We start from the raw sequence: 14,607 nt of genomic DNA on the forward strand, positions 1-14,607 counted from the left end.
AGTGAAGATAGATTCTGCATGCTAAGGAGGGAATTAGGCATATGTGATCCTTTTTATTGAAGAAATATAAAAGGGAGCTAGTAGTCTCATGATACATTCCTCTAACTTCAAAAATCCCATGAAACATGAGTCAAATTTGTTATCTATAGATTCCTTACTCATGTATCATTGTCCCATAAAGAGTTTATAAGGATTGGAAGTAAGGAAAACTTTTTAGAAGCAAAAAGGAAGAGAAAAGAAAAAGTCTGCACTTGGGTCGACCCAACCCAGAATAGGGTCGACCCAACGTTGAGTCGACCCAAGAAAAATCTTGAGTCGACCCAACGTCGGGACCCCACTGTTAAAAGGGGACCCGAGAGCATTTCTAGGGCACTGTTTGCCCTTTGTCTTCTTCCGAAAAACCTAGTCCCCACTCTCCAATCTCCACTAAACTCCTCCAAACAGTAGATTTCCTTAAGATCTTGGAGAAATGGGACCCAAACGAGCCGTAGCCAAGAGATCCGGAAGAGTCACACGGATCCAACGGGAGGAAAGGCAACCTACCGAGCCATCTACGGTGTCTCCACGACGTGAGGCACGTGCGGAGGCCCCTCCTCCTCCTTCCCCCTCAGTGATACTTGCAAGATTTGCGGAGAGGCCGGTTACTACGGGGAGAAGGATCCATTCCGAGTTCTTCAATCAAGAAGGGTTTCGGTTGTGGGAATGGATCCAAAGGCAAGGTTGGGAGTATCTTTGCTCCCTAGATGTGGTGATCTACCCCGGATTGGTTCAGGAGTTCTATGCCTTCCTCAAAACTGGTATAGGAGGGCTTGTTTCGGAAGTTCGAGGGGTTCGAATTCGAGTTTCCGAGGAGAGCTTGAGTGAGCTACTTCATCTACCCTGCATAGGAGCCACTCCGGAAAAGCCAGAAAACAAAATGAGAGCTCTACAGTTGATCATGGAAAATGAGAACTTCGACTTTTCCACGAAGGTAATAGCTAGTTCTCTTTCCGCTGAAATGAGATTACTGCTCAATATGATAAATAGGATTTTATTTCCAAAGACCGGGAGATTCGATCTCATCACAGAGCGAGATCTAGCAGTGATGGAGTGTATGATTCAGGGGATTCCCCTAAATCTTCCGGCCATGATACTGAGACAGATGAGGAAGGTGATGTGCAGCAACAGGGTATCACTACCTTATGGTATGATACTCACCTTGATTTTTAGACAGCACGGTTTAGCTCTCGAGGAGGAGGCATCCAAGAGTCTACATCATACTGATACATACACTGCACGGACACTTATACGCATGGGATATGAGAAAGTGAACGGGCAGTGGATTCACACTGGAGCAGGCATTCAGGGTGAGGCACCAGAGGGAGATGCACTAGAGGATGAAGATGAGGAGCATATGGATCATCCTACTGCACCCTCAGAGGCTGGACCATCGTCATCCGTTCCTCCGACAGATACGGATGAGTTCTGGAGCAGGATGACTGAGCTCATGTCAGCTCAGGCGAGGACTATCACTGACGGACTGACGAGCCGATTGGACGCCCGATTAGACGTCATGTCTGCTGAGATCAGTGATCTGAGGCAGCAGATTGGAGCACTCCGGAGAGAGAGAGAGACCCATGGACCATCTGTGCCACAGGCTGCTGAGTCAGAGATTTCGGCACAGAGTCATCCAGCTCGTCGTGCTCCACGCCAGACACAGTCTCACCAGGCTCGACCTCTCCTCGCCACGTACACTAGGAGGATGAGGACTAGATCCCAGCCGTTAGAGTCTCCCTAGGTTGATCTTAGCATCTATGTTTAGAGCCTAGGCTAGATATCTAGTTCTCATATGTATCTTGCTTTTATCATGTATCTTTAAATCTTGATTAAGGAACATTGTATCTGTTTTTTTTGTTTTTGGACATGAATGTATGAAAATGTTCCTATTTTGATCAATGAAGTTTGAAGTTTGTTGTTTATTGCATCTTTTCCATATATCTTTTTGATGATAACAAAAAGGGGGAGAAGTAAAGAAAGAGTATTTATTTATTTTAGGAAGTAAAGAAAGAGTATTTATTTGAGGAGAAGTAAAGATCTTAGGTGAGAAGTAAAGATTTTGTGTAGATTAGATAAAGCAACAAAAAGGGGAGAAGTAAAGATATCTTTAGAGTAAGTAAAGAAAGAATAATAAGAGCAAAAGTAAAGAAAGTTAAAGAAAGGAGAAGTAGAGAAAAAGAAATAAGAATTTATGCAAGAAAAGAGAAATAATTGGGCAAACAAATTAAAAATCATATAAGAAAGCTTATACATCTAGGGGGGAGCAATTTGTAACAATGAAACTGATTAAATCAAAAATTTTCTATCAAATTTCAGAATTTGGCACATATAAATTCAGAATTTGGCACGCACCTCTCGCACCCCGATACATAACCTGAAACTCATTTTTATCTCAAATTTTTGAAGTTTCATCGCTAATAAATTATAAATGAAAGGGGGAGCAATTCAAAGAGTCAAATTGGCAACATTTAAATAATATAGGGGGAGATTTCACTCTTATATATGAAAAGCTGAAATTCAGCAATTTAAACCCTTTTATAAACTGTTTTTAAAGACAAGTATCAATAGGCTTATACTCTTTATTTTGTAATCATCAAAAAGGGGGAGATTGAGGATGATAGTGTTATTTTGATGATTAACAAGCAATTATCTAGAGTATATTATAAGTTAAATTGATACTTCATTTATAAGTTCATTACTCTCAGTATATTTGTATGAATTGATATAGATACATGTCTTTGTTCATTTGAATGAATCTAACCTTGAGATGCAGCAAAGTGTAGATTGAGTCGACCCAAAGGATGATTGGGTCGACCCCGGCACATCAAGAAGTCATTTGGCACACTTCTGCAAAATTGGCACAGATGAACAGTGAGTTGGGTCGACCCAAGGTAAGCATGAGTCGACCCAAACTTCAAGAACCTCAAAACATGAAAGAAATATGTTCTCTGGATTTACTGAGAGGGTCGACCCAAACAGTGGTTGAGTCGACCCAAGCTTGAGTCGACCCAAACCCTGAGAGGGTCGACCCAAAGGCAAGACAGAAAGGCAGACAGAAAATGGTTCTCTGGAATTACTGAGAGGGTCGACCCAAGAAGAAGTTGAGTCAACCCAAGTGAACTTTGAGTCGACCCAAAGAATGGTTGGGTCGACCCATGGGAAGGAAGGCTGAAATTTCAAGTTTCTGTGTTTTCTGAGAGGGTCGACCCAAGGAATGTTTGAGTCGACCCAAGTGAAAGTTGGGTCGACCCAAGGACAGGTTGAGCCGACCCAAACACGGGCTGAAGCATAACGGCTAGTTCTGCAGATGTACTTTTTGTCCTTCCCAAGGTCAGTAACGGCTAGTTTTTCAAATCTAACCATTGGGGCTTGTCCAAAGGATGTGGGAAGCTATTTAAAGGGGGACTATTCATAAGATAGAACAACTTTTGAAAGAGATATCAAAGAGTACACAAGAAAACAAAAGTGCCCTAATCTTCTTCATTCAAGTGCTTCATTCAAGAATCAAAGAAAGGGGTTGAGCAGATTCAAAGAGTCATCAAGAGCTCCATCCTCCCTTGAAGAGTGAAGCATCCTTGACAAAGAAGAGCAAAGCCACTTCAAAGCGATAAATACTTTCTAACTCTTCTTTGTAGTTAATATTGTTTCATTTGCTCATTTAGGAGTTTGAATCTTTCTTTTTGTTTGTCGAACTATTTGTAAAGGTTCGTTGGTGAACCCGTAAAACCAACAAAGGTTTTTGGTGAACCCGAAAAACCAAAGTGTAAAGGTTCGTTGGTGAGCCCGCAAAACCAACAAAGGTTTTTGGTGAACCCGGAAAACCAAAGTGTATAGGTTCGTTGGTGAGCCCGTAAAACCAACAAAGGTTTTTGGATTGTGAGCCCGGAAAACAATCCAACTGTAATCCGCGAGATTATAGTGAATTCCCAAGGGGTCGCTTGGGGAGTGGACGTAGGTGCTAAGGAGAGCACCGAACCACTATATATTGTTGTGTTTGTGTTGTGCTTGTGTTTACATTTATTCTTGCATTATCTTCCATCTTTGTTCTAGTTTAACTCATTCAAATAATCTAAGAAAGCAACCACCGCACTCATATAAGAAAGCCTTTAAAACACCAAAATTGAGAAGAAACCAATTCACCCCCCCCCCCCCCTCTTGGATTGTCACCTTGGGCAACAGATCATAATCCCTAGGAAGCACTACCACCATTTTTGTTGGAGTTCGTTGCTCCACTAGCTCAAGTCACCAGTTGTAAGGGCTCCTCCTCCCTCCCTCCTACCATCAAGTGATCGAGGACAACTTAGCAAACTACTGCCACCATTTTGATATAACATAGATGTGCATATATTTATTTTCATTTTAAATTTTCGTATCGTATATGTATGATGAATGAAGATAATACTTTAGTTGCATATATTGATATGAAAAAATATTGATTAGTTAGGTTATGCACAACTGCTATTTAAATGTACTGCTAAAAGCACTCTCCTTATGCTTTAAGAGGATGCTCTAATAAAAATTAGTTTTTTTGACAAATCTTTTTTGATTGGGCATATGCTCAAGGAGAGCATCTAATGCAAAGCATCTATGTATGTACTGGCTAGCACCTATGGAGGAATTCTATTGGGAATATTGATATATATTTTGTTTGACAGACCCCCAGATGCATGGGAGGCGGCATTGGGGTAAATAGGTAGATATTAGCTATATTATTGTTCATTACACATTACTTCTGAATTGTTGTATATTTTTTCATTGATCGTGCCCTTTGATATGGCTATAAATGATGAGTAGACAATTTTCTAGTATTAGGTTCAGCTAACTTTTTCATTTAAAATAATGCTAATGCTCATCCAAATCTGTTTTCCTATATGTACTTAAAGGTCGTTTTGCTTCATATGGCTACTTCTTGCTAAATGTAGCATTTTATGGCATTTGATGAAGAGTAACCTATGTATCTTTAGTAATATTTATTTTGTCCCTAAAAGAAAAATTGTGCTTTAAATTTAAAATGCGTCTATGATGTCAAAGCTTTAGAAATGATCGTGCCGATCAGGACATAGTTCCAGCAGAAGGCAAAATTGAGCCCTGGTGAAACCTTCTCACCCCCTGCCACCCCCTTTCCCACCCTGCGCGCACACATACTTATCTAGTTATCTCCCTTTCCCAACTCAAATACTACTTTGTTATTACTTTGCTTTTGACCATAAATGGATGAAGACGAGACCCGAAGGACTTCAAGACCTATATATCTTGTCAACGTGTTAGTCAATTGTAACCCTGAACCGAACTAAGAATGCATGGTCCTTGCTATGGGTGCAATAAACCCCGACCCAACTTAGTTTCTTGTTCGAGTCCTAATTTTGGACCCAGACCTAACCTAATAGAAAATCGGGTCGGATCAGATTTGCCGCTATAATATTTGGCCCAACAGGTTATTCGGATCGGGTCGAGTTGGGTCGGATCCATGTATAACCCGAACCCAACTCAAAAAATTTGGGTCCAGTTTGGGTCTGAGTTGGGTTTCTGTTTGGGTCAAACCATCCATGGCCTCCCTCTTCCCTATATTGTAAAGAAACTTACATTCTTCCTAAGGATTGCTCCCTGATAATTGGCCATTATAGGGCAGTCTTCAAATGGGGCTGAATGATTACCAACTGAAGGCACCACATGCATGTAAGGAGCAATGACATCCTTCTTGAGATTCGCAATCTCAACTAGGTATCTTCTGAAATCTATGAGCAGAAACATAGCCGACCCAAGCTTCCTCCGAGCCTCCAACATGTTGCTTGGATGATGGGCTACAATCACATGATCCTTTCCACTCGCTCTCCTCCACTCCTTTTGGCTCATCAAGTAGCCCACCGATTCATTTTGCAAAAGCTCATTCTGACCAACCTTTCCCTACCCATGGAGCTTAGAATGCCTGTTGCAGCTTAATGATAAGAAGAACTACACAAAGATCACATTTGCATGGCTCGAATCCATTACTCTAATTGCTGAACAAGGCCTGATGACACCTAGAGAATTTAAAGAGAGAAGATCCAATGTAAGCCAGTATTCGATATTGTGCTACAAATTTAAGCCACCCGGGTAGGTCGGGATACGATTACAAACATCCAGCCATATCTAATTTTTTCTTCCCCTTCCAACCTAATAGTCCAAAATGAAACTTAGGAGGCAAGTCATACATATGAGCAAAGCCTGATTCGAGTCGCATCGTTTTCTTTTTCCTTCGCCTGAGACCCTCACATCCTTCTTAGAATTGGAATTTTGTCGAACACTGATTTGAGATATCATAGGAGGAGGAGGAGGAGGCAATAAGTCAAGATGATGATTGCTATGATCCCTGAATCGGGTGTTGAGCTCTAATGTCTTATAGGCAAGTGCTAGCATAAGAATTGATTCAGGCATGAGGTAACTGCTGCCGGACCTTAGAAGAGTGAAGCAAGAGAAAACTAAGAGGAAGATGGACAGAAAGATGGCAAAGAAGAAGAATCTCTTGGTCACAAAGGACAAAGGCTGCATCTTTCTCTCCGACATGGTCATCAAAATAGAGCATTGTTGCACAAGGACACCTACTTACGTATATCCATTAATTTATTGAGACAATGGTCAATGATATTGGCCTAGATATAGAGCTTGGGTCGGGCCTTAATAAAACTTGTTTGCATCTTTATAGGCTGCGGCCTGCGGGTCTAAATAATTTTACAGATTCGAATTAAGTCGAATCAGTTTGGGTCTGTGTTTAGTAAACCTAAATCCGACCCAAAAAAATAGAACAGGTCCAATTTTAGCATCCGATCCAGCCCTACGGGTCTTCAAAAATAGATCGGGTCGAATCTAAGCAGGTGGGGTCGGATCATGTCACGAGTCAACCTGACTTATTTATAGCTTTAGTCAACGCATCTATTACATAAAAAATCAAAGTATTCTGTTTTTAGATATAGTGGATGTTACTTTCTAAATTTATTATAGTAGCGTCATAAAAAGAAAAAGAATTAGAATCGTGTTTTGCACCACAGCTGTACAGGCTTTCGTAGCTGCCCGTTTCTCTCTCTCTCTCTCTCTCTCTCCAAATATTCTTTGCTTAGATGCAAGTAATAATATGAGTTGAACCTCGTATCCCATTTGTTTTCTTTTAATCATTAATTGAGAAATAAAGTGTCTGCTGCGATTTGGGATTTTGGGGCACTTGGCAGGTATCCGAACGTTGTGATCCCGAGTGATACCCCACTATACCCTTCGAGGCGTGGTCTCGCAGGTTATTAATCTCGACGTTGGCCTACGCCCTCGATCGTCTTCAGAAAGAAGGAAATTCCTTTAGATTTCTTAGGGCAAGAGAGAGGGGGGGAAGATGTCGGGGATCGAGATCAGCGAGCTGTTGGAGAAGTCGAAGGAACTGGACTTGCTGAGGAAGCAACAGGACGATCACCTCCAGGAGATCAACAAGATCCACAAGAAGCTCCAATCCAGTGAGTTTTCCTCTTCCTTTTTCTCTTTTTTTTTTTTTTTCATCCGATTGCATGATCATTTGTAACTCATCCTTGCTTTTTTTTTTTCCCCGTGAAGGAATCATTGATTTTGTCTTCTTTTTGGATTTGTCTGTTTAGATTTTGGCATGATTTATCGTCGAGGTTGGAAAATTATGTCATAAAAATAGCGCCTTTTTGCTTGATCTTTGTCATAAAGGTGGTTTCGTAGGCTATTCATGTTTCATTATGGTAAATCTAAAACCATGATCTCATATTCTAGATTCCGAGGCTACTTGTAAACAAATGAGATAAGTGTGTTTTTTTTCCTCAAAATTAAATCTTTTAACACACGTATGAGATGTTGGATTGCATCGATTTGGGCGAGTTTCTCTTTTGGGTTCAGGAAGCCCCCTAGTTCTTATGCGCTCTTAGAGTTAGAACCAATGGAACTGTTCCGCTGGGTGATCCCACAAATTATTTTCCAGTGCTGCTTATTTTTATAATTAGGTCATATGTGTTATTTAATTCCTCTGCAAAGATAAATCTCAGTTTGCCTTTAATTGAATATCATTTTGAATATTTAGTTGTCGCACGTACTACGTGCAGAATTAAAATGGCTGAAAATAGTACTCAAAGGAGGATAATTTAAGTACAAGGGATCCTGGCTGAAATAAATCCTACTAAAAATATCGTACAGAAAATTAAATAGAGTAAGCCTGAAAGAAGGTGCACAAGTTAAATTGGAAAGTTTCCATAAAATTTTCACGTTTTGCGCAGGTGCGTTCGTTGAAGTAATGTAGGTAATAATAACTCCCTTTAACATTAGGGCTCAAATCAGGCCATACATCTTGAATTGAGAACGACCTCGACAAGGCATGTAAAATTATGGTTTGAGTAATGCCACTTTATGTTTTTTGTTGGGCATGGGAAGCAACCTGGATGTTAGCTTACACATGGGCCTAACTTCGCTTACTAGTAGTTTTTAGAACCACTAATTTTTGGATGGGAACATGATAATGCTGATTTGCTTGTTAAAACTACTTGTAATCCTCCTTCAAGCGCCCTGACAGTAAAGGCTTCCTGCTAAACTAAGAATTATCTTTGAGGAAATAAACGTTAAGAAAGTGAGCTATACGTCCTAAACCTTGGGCATTAACTGTTATATTCTGATTTCTGATTAAACATCACTGTTACCTCTCAACAAAATGACTGAGAACCTGACATTACTATTAAATCTACTTAATTATGTCCTTAGAGCTCATTGTCCTCATTTTATTGTAGGAATCATCTCTTATAAATCCAATGAGTTATATGATTTGCATTATGCTTGTTTTCCTTGCAAGCCTCTTAGTTATTGGAGGTGGTTACTTCAATTGCTTGAAAAGCTTTCAAGATGTTTCTAATCATGCAAGATACCCCTTCCTGAGATTTTCCATGAAATATTATGTATAATTCTTATCATGGGAGTTCTCATGATTGTTATATTACTTTCGAATGGAATGTTTAACAACTTAAGCTTCAATATAATCCTTGCTTCTGCAAGTTGCATCTTAGATGACAATTTCTATTCAATCTTTAAACTGACAAACATAAGGCATGAGATATTTTCTTTCTGATCCAACAACTTACAATGAACATGCTTAGTTGCTATTTTCTTGTGGTAAGTGGTAACATGCTACAACAGCCACCCTACGATTACTTACAGCAACACCAAACATGATAGATCATTCTCAAGGTACATTATTTACTGAAAGAAAACATTCCAATGCCTATTATCTGTCATCTTAGAGAGAAACAAAGCAAAGATATTCTCATAACGGCAATTTAACAAATTTGTTAAAGATAACAATTCTTATCACACATTTAGCATGATTGGCAGGAGCTGCAAGCATTTCTAAGTTACTAAGACAATCATGTGCGTATGTTATATCAAATCAAACATTCAAGAAAGCTTGTTACATGCTCGTAGAAAGATATGATGAGTATCTTCTAAACATTGTCTATTCTGAATATATGCTCTTTTTCATGGATTTTCATTCCTATTAGCTATCAGAATGATTGTTTACTTTTTTACATGCCTTTGTATTCATAATTATTGTTGACAACCTGAATCCTCCATTTTTTCCTTTTTTTTCCCTTTGTTATATTTTGGCGTGCCGGTCTAGCTCCAGAGGCGGTTGCTGAAAAATCAGGAGATATCATGTTAACTAGGCTCCGGAATTTATATGTCACAGTAAAAGAACTCTCTGACAATGAAGTGAGGTATGTGCTAAGAATTGTGGACCATAGCTACTAAGAATTTCTGGGCATGCATATGTGTTCTGTAACTCTGTTATTGTTTAATAAGATCCTTTATGATGTTTGACCTAGAAAAGTGATCTGATTAATGGGTCAAGTGCTGGCAAGCATAAATCAGCTACGTTAAGTTGTTATCTTAAGCAATATGTTCCAAAAAGCACAAAAAGACTGCTGTCCATCAAGGAAAATAGATCTGGCTGTGTAATTACTCCAGCAGCTGTTATTTAAATCATCTTGCGAAAATGCTTGAAGATAACTTTAAGCTTTACATTTGATATCACAACAAATCCAAGAGGGAATTATGTATATGTGGATCACATGCTGTATAGTAATGGTATTTAGTTGACATGACAACATATAAAGCTGCTCAAAAAGGTTGAAATCCTTTCACTAGAATCCTTCAATCAAACCACATTAAACAGAAACCAATGCTTCCCTTGTTGTTATCTTGGAAAATTAACAATTGTTAAGAGTAAAAAATCACAATATAATGCTGGTGCATATCCAAGTGAAATTAGCTCTACAACTAATGTTTTTTTCTTAGTTCTCATTTTGTTTTATTCTTTTCCATTTTGCTCTCTTAGAAATCTAAATTTCATCGCTTGTGGAAGAATTCTAATTTGCAGCCTTTGGATGAACCAGCATATCCCCTATCATTTCCTTCCTTTGATCATTTTTTTTTGTTTTTGAAATATCAACAGCATGACTAGCATTTAGATGTTGACTAATGAATCAATGTTTTAAATCAGTTTAAGCCAATACTTTATTTTCTAGCTGGATAATCAATAACCTAAAGTAATTATTAGTTAACAATGAAAATGAATTTGGCAAGCAGTTTCTTAGATTTGTCTGGTTAAAATGGAGTCAAAATCTCTTGGTTAAGAAGGAGTTCATGTTCACATCTGAACTATCTGGAGCTTTTGGCCCGCGGACTAAATAGTGTTTAGTTTGTTGTCATTGTTCCTTTTCAAAATGAAAACTTTCAAATTTTCATTCAAAACTATTGTTGGGACACTGACTATCATCTTTAGAAATTGTGGCTTCACAAGTCTGCTGACTTCGGCTACTGATTATTTCTGTTTTAGGTTTAGTATTTCTGGGTCTGGAATAGTGTCTGCACATAAAAATGTTTACGTTATTTTCAACTATATGAAAATTTCTAATGTTGTATCAGAATATCTCTGATTTGACATTGTAATGTAATTTCCAATGTTAGTGTTTCAAGTGCATTGATGAACCATTTGGATGCTTTACTACAATCGGGACTTTCAGCTGCACAGAGGAAAAAGATAGGTTAGTATTATAAACCTGGAACCGGAGTGTCTTTATATATACAAATTATGAAATGCATGCTGAATGTTTCTGCAATCAAGATGGAAATCGTCATGTTTTACTTAGAAGCTGATATTTTGTTTAGGCTTCCTACAAACTTCAAACTTCTATAAAAAGGTTGATATTCTGAAAAATTTTGATGCTTCAACTTTTTTGTACCTAGTAAAACAAACTCCCTTGCAGGATGTATTTGACAGTTCTATATGGTTAACTTCTTTATCAGTTCCCTTCGGACCTCGTGGATAAAATCACTAGCCATTTAGCACCAAAGTTGTTAGTGGAGCCTTAAGTTCATATTTTATTGTCATATATTCTTTAATGTAGATAGATGGTGATACATTATATTCTTTTTAACATATTAAAAAGCTAGCATGGCAAAGCTTTTATGTTTCGAGCTGCCTATGGTGGGACTGGAAACATTCAGAAAAAATGTGACTATAACTGTAAGTTCCAAGTTCCAACTGTAAGGGGTCACCCTAGTAAAACATCTTCACTAGTATTTCATAATTTGTACCAATGCTGGCACCGAGAAAAATCTATCTCTACTTTTTTCCTCCAGGCTCAAAATTGACAGCAATCCTATTTTTAAACTTGCTTCATGTCACTTCTAGTTTAAAAATCATTGTAAAATCTGATCAAGGCACATTTTACGCAATGTAATAGGTAGAGATTTTTTTTGTGCAACAAAATTGGTGTAGATCGATTTCAATCTGTTCTTAATCATGCAACTGCATTAAGACCATTCTCAAGAAATTTATTCCATACATATTTCTTGTTCATATAGAGGGGTGTGAGACACTCATCTAATCATTTTTTCTTCTATTGTGGGAAGGGGAAAAAACTAAGAGTTGCAACACAGACGCAGCAACTTTTGTTGCGCACCCCCCCCCCCCCCCCCCCCCCCCCCCGCGAAAAAAAAAAAAACTCCCCCCTCCCTTCCTTTTCTCTGGAAATTATTTAATAACTGAGATTTCTTTGGTTAAATTTGATCAGCATCTGGCTTTAATGTTTTGTGGGGATTCCAGATGTCTAAATAAAAAGATTTAACATAAAAAACTGTGTTGATAACTTCATTTTGGAAATATTTTTTGACTTTGAGTTTGTCAATTAGTGTTAATAGCATTGTCAAGATGGTTATGGTTAAAAGTTTTGTACTCTCAACCCCTTTAATAGCATAAGTGTTGGTAATTTATTGCAGAAGTCAGTGAGCAGAAAAAGAAGCGAATGAAGTCAGAATCAGATATTTCTCGATTTCCTTCTGCTGCATCTATGAGAAGCCAACTCGAGCAGGCTGCTAATTTGAAGGGAGAGCAGGTAATCAATTAGATCTGTGATGGATAGTTTATGTTGGATAATCTATCACTTTTTGACCTCATTATATTTTTATTTATCGCCTAATCTATTGCAAATATATGGCTTAATTTGTTCTTATTTGTATATATTTTTTGAATATCTGGACCTTAATATAGTTTTTAGCATTGACAAATGCAGAGATGAGAAATAAAGAGGAAAATAGAAGTTAGTAGTGAGAGACTTAAATAACAATATCCTGAAAGGAAAACATGTGTAAAATATGAGGAAATATTGTAAGCAATGTCCAAGAAATGTCTTTACATGGAACAATTAAGGAAATGTTTCGTCATTATTTATGTTTTTGGTTATGTATGATTTTTCTAAAATACTTTCTTATTAGAATGTCCATTCCTACTTGAAAGAACCCATTAAGAATGTATTTCTTTTTTTTTTTAATTTTTAATATATGAAACTTTCTTCAAGCTTAACATTAGTTTTCAGTTAAACTATCTCTTTTCAAGCTTTTTGTTTTACTTTGAGGAAAAAAAGAAAAGAAAAGTCCATTCGTTTATATTAGTCTCCGATTTCATTGTTATTTGTTATCACACATTCCATTTCTCATGCATTTCCTTTTTTGCTTCATGTCCTTACTCCTACAATTTGCTCTCCTCTTTTCAAGCCTTTTGTTTTACTTTGAGAAAAACAGAGAAGTCTATTCTTTTATATTAGTCCCCAATTTCATTTTTATTTGTCATCACACATTCCATAACTCATGCATCTTTTTCACTTCATGCCCTTTCTCCAAAAATTTTCTCTCCTCCACGTGCTTCCCTATATTTCTCCCTGCATTCCATACCTGTTCCCAGTTATTCTTGTAGTTTTAATTGCCTCTGCTTATTTTACAATAAGCGAAATCAGACTTAACCTGAAGTCGTTTCTGTTTCTCTGGAGAACTACATTCGTCTCATTTACTACCGTCAAGACATCCATGGAGATTAGATTAATCGACCACTGTAGGTAACATATAAGAGCATCTCAGATAGACATCCCAGGCTAAGAATTATTATGTATAGAGATCTTTGTGGCTGATGCCATTCAATAGCACGTTAGCCAACATGGTATAATAATGATAGAGAGCCCCTTTTGTATGTTTCTAGGGGTAAGAGAACACTTGCTACCATAAGCTAGAGAATGCCAAAGAGGTCAAGCAGTGCATAGGAGCCAAGTGATCATTCTATGCTAAAAGTTCATCCGTGTGGGGTCAGTTTAGCTCATTCTCTCCATAGACATAGGCATCTTTCTGCATAATACATAATCACTTGATTTTCCTCTTGCTCTTGTTTCTCTTTAACTTTTCTATGATGTGCTCCTCCTTTAGGCCTACCATTTTAGATTGAGAACATCGTGATGGTGATCCATAAGGTTCATGATGTAGGTGGCTATCACATCACATATTTAAGTTGGCTCTCAAACCAACCAATTAGTTTACTCCGGTTTCATGGTTTGAGTTCGAGAAGTTTGATGAAAATGAAATTTCATATTATGTCTAGGTGGAAAGATTCTAGTTTAGCTAGGTATCCAGAAGTTATTGCTTGCAAACCCATAAGGCCTAGCAATTAGAGTTGTTAGAATCATGATTTGTAGGCCAAAGAAGATTTGATTGTGCTTACTTGATATAGGGAATGCGACATGTTCCTCTCAAGAAGTTGACTGCAAATATTTGTTTGAGATTTGTTGGAAACCTTGTACCAGGAGTTTACTTGGTGGACAGAAGGCTTAAACCATTCAAACAACCTCATATGAAACCTGGAATATATTTTATCCATTATTTTAAAGGGTCAGGCCACTCTAAGCTTCTAATAGTATAAAACAAGTTGGGGGGGTGGGGGGAGGGGAGATGAGTCTACTATAGCAATTCATATGCTCACATTATCATCATCTCTCTCTCCCTCTCCCTCTTTTTTGCCTTTGTTCTTTTTTCTCTTCTCTGTTCATCTTCTCTATTGAATGCCTTAGATGTACATTTTTTCCTGCCTCTTGGTCTTTATGACAAATCTGATTACTGTGCTTTCCTTTAAGGCATGTTGCTGCTCCTGTTTTTTCACATCTTGTATTGTCTCAAAAAAAAAAAAAAAGAAAAGAAAAGAAAAAAGAAACAATCAGCTGTAGGGCA

General features: G+C 37.9%; 1 protein-coding gene and 1 pseudogene across 1 annotated transcript in view; one reads left to right on the top strand and one right to left on the bottom strand.

Moving 5' to 3' along the window:
- Window positions 1–5,598: 5,598 nt before the first annotated feature.
- LOC149767792 (putative arabinosyltransferase ARAD2) lies at window positions 5,599–6,564 on the bottom strand (annotated as a pseudogene).
- A 605-nt stretch (window positions 6,565–7,169) lies between these two features.
- LOC103717559 (SAGA-associated factor 29 homolog A-like) overlaps window positions 7,170–14,607 on the top strand; it is a 30,014-nt gene continuing 22,576 nt past the window's right edge. The window contains exons 1-4 of the mRNA XM_008805997.5: window positions 7,170–7,511; window positions 9,677–9,773; window positions 11,026–11,102; window positions 12,340–12,455. Of these exons, the coding sequence (XP_008804219.2) occupies window positions 7,394–7,511; window positions 9,677–9,773; window positions 11,026–11,102; window positions 12,340–12,455 (408 nt within the window). The 5' untranslated portion in view covers window positions 7,170–7,393. The remainder of the gene's footprint in view (window positions 7,512–9,676; window positions 9,774–11,025; window positions 11,103–12,339; window positions 12,456–14,607) is intronic.

Source organism: Phoenix dactylifera, chromosome 4 (genome assembly GCF_051530095.1).
Source record: "Phoenix dactylifera cultivar Ajwa chromosome 4, Ajwa_hap1_PhDact_Kaust_v1.1, whole genome shotgun sequence".
Classification (NCBI taxonomy): domain Eukaryota; kingdom Viridiplantae; phylum Streptophyta; class Magnoliopsida; order Arecales; family Arecaceae; genus Phoenix; species Phoenix dactylifera.